Below are 19,269 nucleotides of genomic sequence, written 5' to 3'. Positions count from 1 at the left end.
CGTTATTGGCCCCGCTTCCGGGGCCATTGACCCCGCTTCCGGGGCCAGTGACCCGAGATCAACTGTCTGCGCATGCGCACTGATACAACTGTAAACTGGTGTATTACAGTCGTGACTAAAATCTAATCGAAACTCTGCTCGAATTTGAGAAATATTTCTACATGAACTCTACGACTGTGTATTTAAGAACACATTAATTTCATAATTTTCTTCAATTAATGAACTTGTTAGTCAAAATCACAGAAATGTTAAAATTTGTGAACCAATCTTCGGCAACCCTTGTCGCAGCCGTATGTGCGAGGACACACCACCTCCCGCTTCTTTTGACGCCTTGCTTCCAGGGGAGGAAAACAGAAGTTGCCCGTCACTCGTCCGCGGCTCCTTCAGTTCACAGCTGTAGCAAACGGCAACCCGCTCGGCCGGGCAAAAACATAGGCGGTGCTGCGGAGGAGTGGGCTTCAGCTTTATTTTCAACACATGTTCTCTCCAACGCCACATACTTTAGAAACAAACAAGTATTATTATCATGCAGTGAAAGGCTAGTTTGGGGGACAAGACATCAGTACAAGGAATTTTCATCATCTTCCAGTTCAACTTCAAGCACAGAGCCAGGAATATCCGAAAAGGAACTGAAAAGGGAAATTGATGATTTGACCGACAAATTCATGGAGACCAGAGAACTCCTGGAAGATGCTGTAAGATTTCAAAGTTGAATTAAATGTAAAGCTGTAGCTGTAGACAGTGTGGAAAAGCTTTGGAATAAGTTCAAATGTATGCTAGCATTACAAAAATTAGTTTGAGAATCAAGCCAAGAAGGATAGATTGTGCCTCTTCGAGGACACAGCAGTTGTAGTTTGAACTGATTATTGAGAAATCATTGAAATGTTCTCTGACCCTGAACAGTGGACATGCACAGCCAATAATAATGTGCAAGACTTTCTTCTATTTAGGAGCATTTAGTCAAGATTTAAAGGCAGGCTTTACTACTTCAGCTAGAAGGGATTAGACCACCCAGCAGGCCAGTGAGGTCACTGTGACAGGTGGCTATCTCATTAACTCTGCTCTCATTTAACATAAGAAAAAGAGGATCACGAGGGACCAACAGGCACCGATTGGGGAAGTTTTGTATATAGAGGGAGCAAGTAGCTACAAGTAGGACAGTGTGCCTTTAATATAAGCTATTTGGGAGACGGCTTCCCTCAGATTTGAATTGGGATATCAATTTCCTTTATTAACATTTGCTGCAAAGGGATTAACTCGGCTAAAAATAAAAAATAAGATGAGCAAATTACTCATTAAAAAAAAAGTTTTGTTATCATCCACACGCATATAACTAATAGTCGATTGTTAGTCTTGACATCAGAGAGGCAAAAATTTGACTAAGGACGATTCCCTTGTAAGTTGTTGTTTCTTTTTTTCTTTTGTAACCTAAGTCTCCAATACGGGAGGCTACAGGAGACGGTCTCCCAATTCCCAAATCTGCTGTGCATCTCTCTCTACTGCTGTAATTTTAATATTTTTGCAAAGTTGTCGATAAGCTTTGCCACCAGTTTCAAGGAATGTGTTCACTATCTTCATTAGATGTAAACATATAGTCTACTTTCCATATTTTCTACTGAATAACCATATTTTATATATGCAAAAAATGACAAATAGACTAAGTGCAACAAAATAATCTGATGAGTCTGTTTTGGCCTTGGGATTGTTGAGATTAAAATTTAAGTTTAACTCTCGGTAGGATATCTTTCATGATTGTTAATTGGTAATTGTTAATTGTTAGTTTTGTTAGTTTTGTTATTTTTATTATTATTATGATCATTATCATTATTGTTATCATCATTGTTGTCGTTATTTTGTTTTTCTTGTGTTTTTCTTGTGTTTTATTTGTTTGTTTTTTCATCATCTAGCTCAGTTAGTTTTGAAATAAGACTTTACTTGAATCATATGAATTTGCAATAGTACTTGTGATTGGTATTTCATTACTAGATTTATGTTTAATTTCTATAAATTTTCCATTGTATTCTTAATTAATTTGTTGATGAACTTATACTCTATCTTATGAAGATAATAGGCATAAACATTGTGACTACATGTAGTTTCTACTGACATATTCTTTGCAAAACAAGAATTTGAGTGTCATAAGTCAGCTAAGCAGAAAAGAGAAAGCTAACTATTTGGAATTACAGTACTTCAAGCACATCTTCTTTTTTCTTTGTTTATTTGATCTTGATGTGTGTTTGTGATTCTTTCTTTCAGTGCCTTGAATGGAAAACACAGAGCACTACATGTGACTGTACTTGTGCCTTGTTTTTAATTGCAGATGGAGTCCAAGGACACTGTCTACTTCAATGACGATCTCAAGGACGCTAAGGAAGCTGTGCAGGAAACACTGTCACACTTCGAGGACCTCATGGCAAAGCTGAGTGAGGAACAGGAGAGAAATGTGAGGAGAACGATTGGATTGAAGATGGAGGAGCTTAGAGCACAAGAGATGATGATTGACGAGAGTTTGAAGGAGTGAATGATCATTAGAATTGGTTTCCGAAAAGATGGGATGTTTTGAAGGAATATATTATAAATCTTTGGGCTTACTTCTCATTATAATTCAGTGAGATGCTGTTATATTGAAACTTTTATGGAGCAAAAACACTCCTGATACATGTATCAAGGTAATTTTTGCTGGTCCCAATTTTTTGTTTTCTATTGTTTTCAAGCCATGATTCAAGATGAAGCGTTTCTTGGTTCCATTAGAGTGTGTTATAAAGAGGTTCCATTGTGTTCGATATAAGTTCAAAGGTTGGGGACTTTAATAGTGACCCCAGATTTGATAATTAGAAGACTTTTTTTTAAAAGATGTCCACTGCAGTTTAATGCTGAAAGGCATGATGAGGGACTTGCAACAATCATATTTCTAATGTACATGTATTCAGCAAATCAGCTGAAAAGATCTGACAGCTAAAGCATTGAGAAAGGATGAATAATTCACTAGTTTGCATCGCGTAATGAGGGAAAACTACCATGAATTAGAGAGAAGAAAATATTTCATTAAATATAGATTTTTATAAAGAACAGTAATGGAAATCAAATGGAGAAATTGATTGTGGGACCATCTAAATTTTTCCCCCAGGCATTTATAGAACATACTTTGTGTAAAATTACAGGATTTTTCAATTGCTATGTTAAATTGCAAAGTGTTTTACTTCCCATTATTTATTGATAGAGACATTTCTAGTTTTATATTTCTTGTTAACTTCAGGGCATTGTCTGTTCTGAAGGATGCACATTTTGGCGATAAGTTAAGCAGGGTCTATATTCAAAGCACATTATATTTCACTTGTAAAAAAAAAAATGAAAATGAAAATGCCTTGTGCTAGTGTGCTGATAAAGGTCAAATACTCAAATAGCCTACCGTATAACTATTCACTTTTATTTTTTGTTATATTTATTCAACTAACAAACATGGTCTTTGATGGTATCGCACAAACTAGTAAAGCAATAATTGTAGACGCCAGTAGTTTTATCGGGTATTGGGTCTGTATTCTTTCTTTATTCAATAGAGAGTGAGAGAAAGTAGTAAGATGTCTTAAAGTATTGAATACTATATCATTTGTTGTTTAGGTTAAAGCTGGTGTATGGTCGGCAATAGCAATTGAACTCTGATTTCTAAAATGTACATTTAATTTATTTCTTGTTTTGTACTGTTGAATATTGAATTTAGTAAAACCATTATTCCCCAAACTACCAAACGTCTTGAAGTATATACTTGCATATCAATGATAACTGCACCCTTCAATTTAGCATCAAAATCTCCTCTACTCACATAAATTTGTATGTGAATTATCATGATGTCTGAATCAACTAGCAAATGGGGTGCAATTCCTGGAGGAAGCATGGTAAATAAATAAATGTATTTTTGTGCATTACATGTGTATGTTTAAAGCAAAAGGAGATAATATAACTTCACAGAGACATGTATGGCAGTCACTACCATATAACTTTAGAACTTGTGCAACGTGCTTGAAAACTACACGTTAATCATACAGAAAATTGTGTTGATAAAGTCGTATGTGATTTATTGCCTGAAATTGTCCACACATTATGAAGACAGAGGATAACTGGTGGAATTATTTTAATATTAAACACTTCAGGTGATACTGTACCTAGCCTAATCAAATATGTTTTCTCTGTGTGTGTTTTACTAGTATTGTGTGCATACTTATCATTTAATGATATAAGATATGAAAATAAATAAATTTCCAAATTCTTTTCTCTTTATGTTCTTGCCTATGTCCTTGTGGCATATCTATCGCATTATCAAAGAATTCCACTATGTCTTGATTTAATTATCTTTGTACTGCCCATCAATATTTTTCAGTCTTTTAATCACTCTCTCTTTCACACACCCTCCCTCTCCTGCCCCTCGATAGAATCTTTTCTCAATACACAAAGTCCCTCCTGATCTTCTGATGAAACACTGTACAATTCAATTTCAATCCTAAATACAAAATCTTGGAATAATATATGCATTCATACTTGTCAACTCCTGTTATTGGAATTATTGTGAGGGATGTTTTCTTCTAAACAGTACAAGTACCATGGGTCTTAGTAGTTTGGGTTGATTCATTTACTGCTTTGACTTTCCTCAAATTTTTCTAATTTCTTCCTTTTTCTCCCTTTTTCTCCCTTCCTCAGGGCTACCCATTTTCTCCTGACATCTCTTTTGCTCTCTCCTCTCTCTAACGCTACACAACATACATGCTCACAATGTCTGCAACAACATGGAAAAAGAAAAGTATAAGTACCATTTACCTGGGATAATAAGGTGCAATTTTAATGGTATTCTTTTTATTTACCCACGCCATGCACAATATTATAATTTACATACACTATGTGTCCTTTACATTCCAGTATGTACTTCATTCAAATACTAGTATCTGTCTAGTTTTTAAATAATTCTTAATACATTGCTCTATATATTTCAAATATTTTTTCTGTACAATTCTGAAAATTCATACTTCCCACTCAAGCAAATAACCAGGTAAAAAAATAAGTTATTTGCCAAAGCAGAAGCTGATCAATAAAATGATCAATATTCTTTTTTTACATGAATGCTTTACCTTCTTTACCGTTTCAACTAAATACACCAATAACATACTGAACAGCGTGGGGCTACCTATACCTTGTATGACCCATTTGGCAACATGTCCAATGTTTTCACAGAAAGAAAAGGGAAATGCGTGTTTGCATGGAGTCACATGATTCATCTCTTGAGAGCCAGAGGGATGTTAACACTGTATTTCATCAGTGAGTTCACATCCCTCTGGTTTTGAGCAGACATTTTGTACAACATAGGGCTTATCTTTCATGAGCTATTTAAAAGGCATGAAGGGCTCTTTCATTGGAAAATTTACGATTCCAGGCAACACAGAAAAGGTGAGGTACTTCTAAACCTGGAGGGAAACAGCAAGAGTTTCTCACACGATTGTTTCTTTAAAGATGTCCATGCGTGGGTATGTAGTCGTTCATGAAGTAGGCAACTTGGCGATCACTACACAACACTAAGCCAACGGATATTATGTCTGTGTGCTGCCCTCTACATACCCATGCTTGAGCAACTTTAACAAAGAAAACATCTGCAATGAATATCTAATATGAAATGATGGAGCATTATGGAACTATACAAGTACGGAACACCTACAACAACAATTGTACTAAAACACACTCTTCAAACTTAGTGTTGCAGTAAGTGTCGGCACTGGCAATAGCATTTGCCAATATTGTTTTGGAGACCCAGCAACTCGATCTTTTCAAAGCTACATCTACATACATGTATATAGTTAGCAACTGGCCTATTCCACATACAGTAATTTCCATCAAGGCATTCTTTAAACACACCATAAAAATCATAGTAGAAAGATAATGTGAATCATATATTAGGTTACAAAGTATTACATGCTCTTTTTTGTCATTTTTTGTCTACACAGTAGCAGCACCAGATCTTATAAACTAAAATACATGTATAGATTAGATTTAGAAAAGACAAAACAGAAAAAAAGAAACACATAAATGATTATGATTGACATAGGCTTTATAACAAGTATCTAACGTACACCAAACACAAATGTCATTGTATATGTTTTAGGATGAAATGAACCTATTCTTTCTTTTGGTAAGTACACCATTTTTTAAATGATTATAAATGTATACCTGTTGACTTTCCGAAAAGCTATCTCAATCACCTGTTACATATTGTAATCAAATCGTCAGAATGCAAATTACATGTATTGGTTTTTGCTAGGTCAGACTGACATTGCAGATTGCCCTGCCTAACAAAAAGTACATGCAATTTGCAATCGGACTACTGAAATACAATTTTTTCATAACAGGCAAATTCAATAGTTCATAATGAGGCACGTAACAAAGATGTATTAGACTTTATTAAATTACGAAAAAAGCCTTTTGGAGAAGATTGAAGTCAGTTGTTTGGTTACAAATAAACAGACACTGGATTTGGGCGCAATCTAGAATTTAAAAAGTACTAATTACCAAAAAGGTTTTGTTCTTGATGTAAGGGGTTCCATGTTGCTATACTGAAGTCATGTATTGGTTAAAATGGGATTTTATTGGAAGGAATAGTGTATGATAGATTTGATAACAATGAAGGGGAATAAGAGGATACATATGACCTTTAACCTTAACAAAGTCAATGAAATAATCACTGATAAAATAAAATGAAAAGCAGTCAATAAAGTGATGAATAGCCATTGGTAAATGATCTTGACTAAGATAAATCATAGAATAAATTTCAGGTTTACGTATCTGAAATGTATAGAGTGATTAAATATCAACTTATGAATGATGGGTCTAAATCTGAATGAAAAAAAAAATATTAAGTTGAACAAACGTCTAGAAAAGGTCAACATTTCAATGTGAAGAATGTCATGCTTCACAGACAGACTGACAGACAGACAAATCTGCATGAGGAAATAAAAATTAAGGTATGAACCATAAGTGACTTTATCAGCTTAGTATAATCTATGTCCAATATAAGAGTTACCACAAAGACATACTCTTTGTGTAATGTGTACTTCCCAGCTTATTTCATACAAATGTGAATTATTTCGTTATGATTATATCAATTATCATATTCATTTTATTCCAAAAATAATTTCTTTTGCTAAAAATTTACATGCTATATTTATCTGTAAGACATGGCAACAAATAGGACTGTTTAAAGCTGTTGTAATACTTCAAAATGAGGGCCAAAACAACTATTTGAGACCAGTCACAGATAAAAAATTCTGCTTTGAAGAACATTATTGTATTTTTGCATTTTACAAATTTTGTTGACATTGCAAAAACTAATTAATTTCGGGTATTAGCCTATAGCTAAAATGTTGGTTATATGTTTGCTTGCATTAACAAACACTAATTACGGTCATGCTGTACTTCAATCTATCATTAACATTCCCATGCATTGACTGGCTAAGAATAGAACAAAACACTTATCTTCTTTATATATGCCAATTCTGAACTATTTATGACTACGACACAATCCGCTGACCAAATTACCAATTTGAGAATTGCACACAGGTAGTCATTTTCGTTTTCAAACATTCTTGTGTAATTGGTCCGATATATTCCAAACTTTTGCCATTCTGTTTCTCTTACTTTTCTGCTTTCATACAAATGAACTCAATACAACGGTTGGATTGCCCTTTAACAGGTACAATTAGGTCAGAAAGATTGCATGCGCGTAAAAGACAATTTGATTTTGTACTCTCATAGTATGATCAATCAACTGCAGAAAGATGGAAGTAGAACAGCACTTTCAGTTGAGTCTCAGCATAAAGATCATTTTCTTTACCTTTGAAAGCTTAAAATGTTTCCTAAAAAGACAAGACAAAGAAATTGGTCCAACTTGTTTCATTAAGAGCAAAACAGCATACAGAATTCAATGAAGTGCCTACAGAACGCAACAGCGATACAACTGCTGTTTGAAAAATATTCTATTATTCAGTAACTGATACTTTGATAACTAATTTGATAACTAATTTGCTAATGATCAGATAAGATTTCTATCTACACCTTCATGCCTAGAAAAGAAAAACACACACAAGCTGAAACTACCCCAATATTGAATACCATTTAGACAGAACACAAAAACGTTACACCTTCCAAAACAGCTTGCATCATATAAATTTTATCCTGTATATTTTTAAAAAGATACAGAAAAATATCTTAACATTTTTTTCATAAATACATGTCTCCTCTTCCTTACACACATTTTTTTCAAAACAGCTTCTAATTGCCCCTTTCCCCAGTCCACACCATATGAAACATATTTGGCCCTCTTACCTACCGCTATAGGTTACTCGCCCCATCTTACAAATGGATTCAACCAAACATGTCTAACTTTGTATGACAGAAAAATATGCTCTTTAAGAAAATTCTTTCTTCTACAGATCTGTTCTGCAGTAATCTGCTTGAACAAAATGATGTGAGTGTTTTCATTTTAAGCAACATTGATATTAGTATTCTATGCCAAAGCATGTAGCTGCAAGAATATAAGTGAGAAGAAACACTTCACGGAGGACCCTTTTAGATTTCAAAATCTTCCATATATGCCCGTAGTGGAAGTACCACAAATTATGTGAAGTATAAATAATCGTAAACATCTTTCATGTGCACAGAAGAAGCATGTAACAAGTTAATTGAAAATATAAATTAGTGCAGTACACTAGTGCAGATATTGTTAGTGTAAAACCCTCTTTTACTCTTATTACTGTATTATTCTATTTTCTCTATGAAGTTGAAAAATAGTAGTTCGGTTTCTTCCCAGTTCTTGTTTTGCTAATATCATTGATATTTCCAATGAACTTTTTATCAACAATTTTGAAAGGTGTACCATCGTAAGCCTTTTATCATAAAGATCCAAAAATCATCCAACAGCTACACTTTATCTAAACTTTTCTGGTAACTGAAGGCATCAAATGATGACATCCAATAGGCAAGATTTTGGATACATAAAGAGCGGTACAGACAGCAGAAAAGCAATGGACCAAAACATTCTCAGCCTCCTCAATATCGAGACAGGGACGCTCTTAAAACAGAGTGAAAATTGGACTAAATTTGTCATCAGCCCACACTCTACTCGACAAAATGCTTGATAAAAACACACGGGAATCAGAAAAAGGGTATACATTCAAAGAGGTATAAAGGAACAATGCACATTTGGGGCATTCCATGGCATAAGAAGATGAATCTGTATCGTCCTCTCGTCTCCCACATTCTCTCCGCAGATGACAGCTTTGCTGCAGTCTTGGAAGGATTTTTGGACAGACAGAGGTTTTCTTACGCAGAGTGTCCCACGCACCTTGCAGCATTCATGGAGAGTTCTCGTCGCTTCGGCCTTCAGGGTGTGAAACTGTACAGTGCAAGCTGGCCTTCTGCGAGAGACTACCGGTCCGCTTACACCAATCGGAAGGCCATTTCCTTTCTGAGGATCAGGGTCGAATACACATTTTCAATGCAACATCCTTTGACAGGAGTAAATAGTTTGATATTGTTCTTAAAGTCAGTGATAGCTCATACGGTTATCTTCACGACCCCTGGTAGATTTGATGAGGGTGTCGAGTTTGTAGATCTCGGCGTTCTTTTTGTTTGCCTAGGGTGCAAAGGGAAGAGAGAAACATGTAAGAAAATGTTACTAATTACCTCGCAAGATCAGACCTGAAGGTTTTTTAAATCGGCAGATTACATCATAAACAAAACCCAAAAGTAATTATTGATCACTAGTTTTAATGAATATTTCAAAAATATGCATATGGCCTTAAAGGTACTATGTCCCTTTTGCAGCCAACCTCAAATTCTGTAGAACTTTGCAGGAAGCAGGAATATGTCATGTATGTCCTATCTGTGAAATTTAAACATTAGCAGTGTCCTCATATTCAAATTATGCAAGGTAACCTGTTTACTTGCTAGACTTCACTGTCAGACACTATTGAGTGACTGACTGGCTTTTTTTCTTCTTTGGTAATAACATACATGAAAAGAGTTGTAAAGGGGACATGAGCATTTGTCTACATCAATAACCCACTTCTTGTGATGGCCAAGATTAAACTGATTGAATCTTTGCACAGCATAAAACGTATGACCATTTGGTACAATTGTCTGAAAATCAAGACTATTACTTTTGGGCTCTATAGCCCTAAAGTCGATTTGACAACTAATAGTCATTATTTTCCCACTTGAAGACATTTTCAAGCCCCACCTTTTTTAGGGAAGTTCTAAATAAGTATTATCTTTCAAATGCAGTTGGAATTTAACTTTTTCATTTTTTGGGCCTGCAAATGGGACATAGTACCTTTAAAATCAATTCACTCTGCTGCTGAAGGCATAGGGAAAGCCCACTGAAACGTATCATTGCCAACATTTGTATACTATCAACTCAAATGCATGAAAATATTACTTTGGGGATTGTTTATTTCAAGAGGCATGATGTGCCACCACTCTATAACCAGGAAGATGTAATGAATGGAGATCCCGTCCAAGAGGCCCCTTTGAAGTCATCCGTGGCACCGCGCGTCTTTTGTTTCCCCTACCGTAATCCCCTTAATCCCCCTCCAAAACCTTACAGCTCCCTAGTAGCACTAAGTCCTCCCTTTCCACACACAGCCCAGCCCAGCGAGCACGGCGGCTTTTGCTTTGCCGGCCCGTACTTTGGGTGAATAGTGGTGCTAACTTGACAACTTCTAGCCCTCAATCAATAAATGCGCAAACATATAACACAATTTCATTTAGTTCTTTAGGAAGATAAACCTTTGGACTACCTTCCTAGCTATGTACAAATTTCGGAAATTTTCGGAAAATGTCAATAATTAGATGAGAAAATCATGATTATGAAAATCTTTCATTCGCTCTAACTCATGATTTCCTTGGTCGATTTCGCTGGTTAAAATGGCCATGTCTTCAGTAGAGCTATCCGAGAACGGAAAACGCATTTGATGACTAATAGAAAGTTGCATTGGTCATAATGTTGTGAATTCTGCATTTTATATGTTATAGCTAAATACATCTTTCATGAACATGACTTAATTTGTCGGTGCCACGCATGGCTTCAAAGCCCGATGCTTGCATATTTTTGCAAACGAGTGAATAGAGAACTTAGGGAAGCAGATGGCGTTGCGTAACATTTCGTACTATTTGGAATGCCAGAGAGGGACTGTGCATTGATATGGACAGCTGTTGATGGAAATGATGGCTGGAGAGGGTTACATTTCTTTTTGTTAAGCCAGGTTAATCTTGAATAATTTTCCCTCGGAAAATTCTTTCGAGACGGTATCTCCATTCATTACAGCTTCCTGCTATAACTAACAGTTATGTGACTGTATATCGGGGTAAAGTATCGTGAGGTATAAACTCTGAACTTGTCTTTATCTGAGACATGTAGTGGACGAGTGGATATGTCACCGGACTGTGGATCACAAGGTCCGCAGTTCAAGTCCTACCGCGGCACTAATGTCCTTTGGCAAGACATTGATCTACATTTGCCACTCTCTACCCAGTTGCTAATTGGCTACCTGGTAGGATGCGAAAGCTAATGTGCTTAGATTAGCAAGTGTGCGCTTGTAAAAATGACGCCTGGCTGGAATGCTCCCCAGGGAGTGGAAAATGTGCATGCACTGTGAGCCTGAATCCAATGACCGGGGAAATAATATATATATATCTGTAAAGCGCTTTGAGAGGGCCTTCGGTTCTGAAAAGCGCTATATAAGAACTAGCTATTATTATTATCATCTTTTTCATGAGTAAATATAACTAGAGATGCATGTACTGACCTTGGTGTATCGACAGGACTGCCAGGTTTCCTAGGAACCTCTTTGTCTTTGACGAAATTCCGGCACGATGCAAGCTTGTTCTCCAGAGCCTAAAAGACAAAAAGGGGGATCGTTAAAGGTTGGTTCAAAGCAGGGACTTTCATAAGGTACGAAAGCTCTGAAAAAAATTGACATTTAGTAAACATTTACGCTTGTAAACGAAGTCTGATTAGATCTGAGAATTTGGAGATGTAGGATATAGCATATTAGGATATAAGGAAGTAGATCATCATCTATACGAAAGTAGATCATCATCTATAGGAAAGTAGATTATCATCTATTGTATGCATCTTAAATACCAGAAAGTTGGATAGTGTTGCAGTTATATACACTAAAAGATGAATATATTTATGATCACCTAGCATAAATATGAAGATCATTTCAAGCAGGGCTTCAAAGGTTGTTGTGTACTTGCCCCTGTTTAAATGTCCAAAGTTTGGGGGTAAAGAATTTGAATGTGTGGGCCCGTGTGCACCTATTCCCATTAGAATCAAGCCCTGTTTTAATGAACACTTATTCATACACCATACCATTCGCATAACAAACCTTGCGATCTATATTTAATGTACGTATATATTGTATAACATCACAATAACAATGCACTGTAGACAGCCACGTATCATTACCCAAGTCCGTTTACTTGGTAATTAACTGGCCTTGTAAGCATTCTTGATTGGAAATGGACAATTGCTCATTAACCAGTCTTGACGATACATTGACCAAAAGCATGTGAAATGCAAACAAATTCCACTCTAAATTTCCATTAGATATTTCGGGGAGCACCTAAAATATATAATTTTACAATATTAATGCCGTACAAGCGAGAAAAAAAAATCTTCACTGGAACCCTAATAGAGGTCCCTACCAGAAGTTTATCATAATTAACTGACCTTGTAAGCATTCTTAATTGGAAATGGACAATTCCTCATTAACCAGTCTTGAGGATACATTGAGCAAAAGCGTGTGAAATGCAAACAAATTCCATTCTTAATTTCCATTAGCTATTTCGGGGAGCACCTACAATATATTCCAAATATTTGTACATTTGTATATTTGTTACAGCCGTACAAGCAAAAGGTCTTCACGGGAACCCAACATAAAGAGGTCTCTATCAGAAGTTTATCAGAAGGGCATTTATATGAAGGAGTCACAAAGGGGATAGTGTCCATCCCGTATCATAAACGTTGCTGTCAAATATGAATACCAATGAATTGTCAGCCCTCCTTAAGGCTCGCACACAATTGATGCTTTTCCTATCTTATAACATACCGGTATAGCTTTATGAATACTTGCAGGTCCTTGGTTGTGCGCAGTGGCCATTCATTTTTTGTGGTGGTTTACTGCACCATATGTGAGCAAGCCTTCAGTAAAATCACATTAGGCAGAGGAGATACAGTTGATTTAATACCAGACTTAAAAAGCATTTGACAAATTGTAGAGGTGTCGTGGTCGAGTGGATATGTCACCGAACTGTGAATCACAAGATCCGTGGTTCAAGTCCTGCCACAGCACCTATGTCCTTTGGCAAGACATTGATCTACATTCGCCACCCTCCACCCAGGTGTTAAATGGGTACCCGGTAGGATGTGAAAGTTAATGTGGTTGGATTAGCAAGTGGCACTTGTAAAATGGCAACTGGCTGGAATGCTCCCCAGGGAGTGGAAAATGTGCAAACATTGTGTTGCGGGCAAGCCTGAATCCAATAACCGGGGTAATAATATGTGTAAATAAATGTGAGCTATTATTATTATTAAATTGATTATATAGGGCATTAAAAGTAAAACCCATAATCAATTGTCTGTCTGACACAGACAGACCTCTGCTCAAACTTGAACTACCGATTCATGGATAAAGATCTAACAATTCAAAGTGGGAGAAATACTTGCCCCAACTTTTCTGAGTAGATCCCCAACGATGTTAAGAGCAGATACTCTGGCTGATGGTGTGAGTGGAGCGTTGCCACTCCCTGCTACCCCTGTTGAATTAGCTTGTAAATCTGTGGTGTGATGAAGGAAGGAAGGGTAGAAGGAAGTGGAGATTTTATCAAAATGAATGAGTAGTAGAGGTAAAACAAAGAGTAAAATCATGGATAATCGCAGAAAGACAAAGAGGAAAAATCCCATGATAAAACTAGATGGAACTTCGACTGCGCGCAGTCGAAATGATGCCTCCGTCATAGAGCAATTTACAAACCAAAACAGAAGAAATTTTTAAAAATTCAAGTTCAATTGTAATCCATTAACAGGTTCTCAGAATATTGTGATTACAAGCAATTTCTCATATACATATATGACCCTTTGATCTTTGACCTCATGACCCTAACATCTACTCAGTTCATTGACTCTGCAAGATGTCCCGAGTTAAATAGTAATCCATCTGTCAGTTCTAATGAGAATGTGTTCACAAGCTATTTTTGCATACATAATGAGCCCATGATCTTTGACCTTTGACCTCATGACCAAAGAATCTACTCAGTTCATTGGCTCTGCAAGATGCATACATGATCTAAGTTTGGCAGGAATCCATCAATCTCTTCTAATGATAAGGCGATCACAAGCTATTTTTGCATACATAATGAGCCACATGACCTTTGACCTTGACCTCATGACCCTAAAATCTAATCAGTTCATCGGCTTCGCAAGTAACATACATGACCTAAGTTTGGCAGGAATCCTTCAATCGGTTCTTGAGATAACGCGATCACAAGCAGTTTTTGCATACATAATGAGCCCTGGGACCTTTGACCTTTGACCTCGTGACCCCAAAATCTATTCAGTTCATCGGCTCTGCAAGATACATACATGACCAAAGTTTGGCAGGAATCCATCAATCGGTTCTTCAGATAACGCGATCACGAGAACGGGACGTACGGACGTACGGACGGACGGACGGACAACCAGAAAACATAATGCCTCCGGCTACTTCGTAACGGAGGCATAAAAACAATATCTTTACAATAAAAACACAATGGACGAGCAAGCACTGATATACCAATACATCAAAAGGCCCAATATTTTTGTTTACCTTACCAGGTTATTTTCTTAAAATTGGTTCTCCATGCATACAATGTTTTTGCTCATCTACTTCTCCTTCATACATTGTTGTACTTCTTTGAAGTCATTGAACTCCAAATGTGCTCTATATTCTCCACTTGTCTATTTTGCAAGAACTCAATTTTCTGTAATTTCAGATCTCCCCTTATTAAACCCTCTTTCTCCATTTCTTAAGATCCTCAATATCATCTTCATCCTTACATGTCTTATTTTCTTCCATACCCCCTCAAGATGCCATCTGGCTGTCTCTTCAAGTACACATTTACCCCCCATCTTATTGACTCAGGTGCAATTAAGAGTCCCGCCACTTCAAAATTGTTAATTGATTTAGCACTTTAATAACTCATGTTGCTCGGCAACCGTGACATTAATTGGCTAATTAGGGAGCAGGTTTTAAGCACTGCCTGTCGAATTGGTTCATTACCGGTACTTGTTTGGATGTTTCTAAGAGCAAAAACTTTACACGGAGCCATTTCAGTTTCTAATTAAGGTCATACTGGATTCTAAAAAAAAAAAAATCATAAATATGCATCACCGTTAGTGCCGTAAGCCCACTCAAATGTGTGTCTAAACAACTTCATTAATTCATCGAATATAAAGGAGGCTCAGTTTGTCTGGGATATCTTGGGTTTAAATTACACCTTTGAGAAAAGCATCAAACCTTGCCTTTCCTAGCTCAACAAACTGGAGCTAGAGCTCTACCTGTATGTTCCATGAATGCTGACTAGTTACAGAAAAACAAAGACCCAATCTTTCGGCATCCAACGTAAAATAAACTTCAAATTAACAGGATTTGAGAATGAATAGAAGGCAATACCAGTGATTTTTATTCTAATCAACATCAATGTAACGTAGATTTGAATATGTCTTATTCAGATCAATCTTTCATATAACATTTTTTGTTGTTGTATTCCCAGTGGTCACCATGTAAACTTTTTATTCCCTCCAAAAAGTCAGAACCTGATATCATAGCCACAAATAGATGATTTTAAGTAAGTTTCACTTTTCACTTCTGTATTTAATGATATACAAAACATTCTTTCATGGTTTAAATTACTATAATTCAGGATTAATTATTTTTTATAAAACTTAAAAAAATGTTAATGTTTTGTAAAATGTATCATATTTTGTTATTTTTGCATGTAACATGAATAAAAGCATCCAATCAGTCAACCAATCAATCAATATACCAGTCACCTACATACAACTTCAGTCATTTTTTGTTTTGACCAGTTTCCTCTACGGTGACTTAAAACAGGTTGGACCGGTCGGACCTGTTTCTCAATCCGTCCCCAAAACACAAACTTATCCAGGGGTTTGACCTCATACAATGTGATGACTTGCAACAAGTGCCAAATAAGTCCTGTATGGGCCAATTAGTGGTCAAATTACCTTTTCCTGGGGTGGTGTTCGTCTCTGCTTCATGAAGGACCTTGTTATCCACCGTGTGGTCACCAGAGGGCGTGTGTCTTCCGTTCGCTGCATGCTCTGCATCGTTGTCCGGCACGACCCTGACATTGATCTCTGACCTCATATCTGGAATTATAAAATAAAAATGATTAGATATGGTTTTAAGGGGTTATCCCACGAAAGGATGGGAAAGTACAGTAGAAATTTATGGGTGAATGGTATGAAATGACTAAATGATGAACATGTATGATGTACACAACCAGGGAAAATCCTTAAGTAGATCACTCATACTGTGCACCCCTACGACTGCAACCTTCATGTAATACACTTACAAACATACAACTTACATGTACAGTGTACATTATGTATCTTCATAATGAATAACACTATACATGTATGTATATCATCTCTTCTCAAGGAATTAAAACACATTTGAATGATGTGGAGTTATTTCCTAGATTGCATCTTATACAATTATGATTAATTGTTAACATTATCACCAATGGACCCCATGAATGTTCACCTATTTAATAATAATAGGCATTTTTATAGCACCGTCTATCTAGAAATTGAAATTCTATTTCGAGGCGAATTTATTTATTTGGTTTTACATTTTCAATCTTCATTCAGCCATCCAACCCCCAACCCCTCCTCCATTATCATCTATCAATCAACATTAGATCATAAGATATCAAGTGTCCTGTATTGACTAAAGTGACCCATTATTCATCCATCACTAATTACTGCCCTCCTAACCGATGGTATCAACCACTTGTATCTATTTGTCCACTACTGCTAACAATTTGTGTATTAGTCTACATTCGCTCATGCAGTTTATCATTGGCTACCAGCAAAGAAGGCCTTACTGCCGTACACAGTACATACATAGCTGTTACGTTTTCTTGCGGGCAGATGGTAGTACCAATATAGCAGGCTTTAAAGGTAAAGACCAGTATTGGAAACGCCCCAATTTCAAAAAATGAAATGGAAGCTCTTATTACCAATCATGTGAAAGAATGTTTTGACTAATACATGATGATAAAAAATTTGCCGGGAAACCGCCTACTAATTGATATATTTGTGTGTGAGAGATAAACGCACGTGTGGGTAGTCCCATATACATCTTTCTGTGTACAGTGCTTGTAACTTTACGAAGACTGGGCCAAATTTCTTATCATTTTGATGATTCCAGAATCTTGCAGCACACACAAATACTTATATGCTAGATGATCAACCTTTTCTGATCGATTCCACGAGGTTTCTTTCACAATGCAATCGCATGACCATAACTGGTCTTTATTTTTAATAGGGGAGCTGCACTATTACCGTCAGGGTAATCAATAGATTGGGGCTATTTTAGAAATTCATTAAATCATTGCTAGTTCTGTTTTCTTTCTGCTATTGATTAGCAGAAAGGTAAACATATTTCTCAAGGTCTACTAGAATTACCCTATTCATTCTACATGTGAATATATGTAGTCAATTTCACTCTATGTTCTTCATAAGTATGCTATAAATACTGTATATACATATTGAAATTTTTAAATACAAGGAGATGATCTGAATATTAAAAAAATGAAAAATATAATATAATGAAGTAAATATGGTATTAAAATTCCTATAAAATAAACAGTGCTAGTCTCTTTTAATTAACAAATTGTTTACCTTTATTTCTAGCTAGCTTTCAAAATCATATTTTGGATGATACACATATATTTACAGCCAGAGTAAAAACACTGCTAGGTTTGCCAAAAAATACTTCATATGAAAGAAAACATGTTGCCATGTTCATTGCAGAAATGAATGCATGTACATAATAACAACTCTTCTTTGCATGGTCCTTTTTAGCCAAAGTAAACAAAATAACTAAACATGTACCGGTACTTGAAATGGCCCAGGGAGCTGTGACTTTTACTTTCTTAATCTTGAGTTGCAAAATATATTCTTTGTTGCTCAAAGTGACAGCTCCCGAAATGGTCCCATACAAACTGCCTATTGCTACCAATGGGACCCTATTGTGAGAGAATGATGTAAATCTACACACAGGCAACACCTATGTAACTACATAAAATTATTAGTTCATACATAAAACAAATTAAAGTATTAAACTTGCAATGGTGAATTCTATTCAGATGATTTGGGTCAATTATCTTTCAGTTATCACACATCTTTAAGGCAGGGACCAATAGTTGATCGTTCAATAACAATACAGCGTAACTGATCCAGCAATAAGAGCCAAGTTATGAATAGAAGTATTACATAAGCAGATAAGATAATGATTGATTGGAATTGTGTTGAATAATAAAACATCAGTCCAGGGAGGCTGTGTCCTATTGAAATATACAAAGTAGATGATCTGCTATTCAGAATATCTCTCTTCACTGCACAAGATGGGATAATTTGCTATGGTTCATTCATACATGTACATGCTGTTGTACATGTTAACTGCCACTGCCAAGCGCATTTCTAGAAGAATGATTGGGGAGATAGGGAGAGTGGCTCGGGGATCCTTGCATTAATTTCACAATTTTCCTCACTTAAATTCATTTATAACCAATAAAAAATGGGGGGATTCAAAGAAATTTGGAAATTGCTTGAGCCCACCCGCCTCCCTCAATTTGTTTCAATTTAACATGTACATGTAGGCCAGCATGGTGATACTCATTATGCAAGGGGCTTTCCCCATCTTGAAACTGGAACTACACCATTGTACCTAAATAGCTTATAGTCTTTTGGGGGGGTATTTTCCACTGGATATTGGTAATATTCGGTTGTAATTGGGGTCGGTTCAGTTGTATTCGGTTTTCATTTTCCACTAATTTCCTGCTCCTCTTCATTAATAGTCTATACACTGAATGTACTAAGAAAATTAAAACCTGCATGGATTCTTTTCCTATAGATGTACATGTAGGTATGTGAAAGGCAAC

General features: G+C 36.2%; 2 protein-coding genes across 2 annotated transcripts in view; one reads left to right on the top strand and one right to left on the bottom strand.

Annotated features, from left to right (window-relative positions):
* Positions 1 to 108: 108 nt before the first annotated feature.
* On the top strand, positions 109 to 4,169 carry LOC115923537. Its single transcript, XM_030984452.1, has 2 exons — positions 109 to 695; positions 2,321 to 4,169. The coding sequence occupies exons 1-2, from the start codon at positions 219 to 221 to the stop codon at positions 2,519 to 2,521; spliced, it is 678 nt and encodes a 225-aa protein (XP_030840312.1). The 5' UTR covers positions 109 to 218; the 3' UTR covers positions 2,522 to 4,169.
* A 635-nt stretch (positions 4,170 to 4,804) lies between these two features.
* LOC105437214 (nuclear distribution protein nudE-like 1) overlaps positions 4,805 to 19,269 on the bottom strand; it is a 38,998-nt gene continuing 24,533 nt past the window's right edge. Inside the window, exons 6-9 of the mRNA XM_030984451.1 lie at positions 16,325 to 16,468; positions 13,766 to 13,875; positions 11,841 to 11,929; positions 4,805 to 9,667 (exon numbers count right to left, since the gene is read on the bottom strand). Of these exons, the coding sequence (XP_030840311.1) occupies positions 9,589 to 9,667; positions 11,841 to 11,929; positions 13,766 to 13,875; positions 16,325 to 16,468 (422 nt within the window). The 3' untranslated portion in view covers positions 4,805 to 9,588. The remainder of the gene's footprint in view (positions 9,668 to 11,840; positions 11,930 to 13,765; positions 13,876 to 16,324; positions 16,469 to 19,269) is intronic.

This window comes from Strongylocentrotus purpuratus, unplaced genomic scaffold (assembly GCF_000002235.5).
Source record: "Strongylocentrotus purpuratus isolate Spur 01 unplaced genomic scaffold, Spur_5.0 spur5_scaffold_14, whole genome shotgun sequence".
Lineage (NCBI taxonomy): Eukaryota > Metazoa > Echinodermata > Echinoidea > Camarodonta > Strongylocentrotidae > Strongylocentrotus > Strongylocentrotus purpuratus.
Note: the sequence above shows the minus strand (reverse complement) of the source record. Positions and strands in the feature narration are given on the sequence as shown.

Coding starts and splice junctions, on each gene's coding strand:
- LOC115923537 (XM_030984452.1), top strand. CDS start 219: ATGAACTTGTTAGTCAAAATCACAGAAATGTTAAAATTTGTGAACCAA. Junction 696..2,320: donor GAGAACTCCTGGAAGATGCT/GTAAGATTTCAA, acceptor TTTTAATTGCAG/ATGGAGTCCAAGGACACTGT.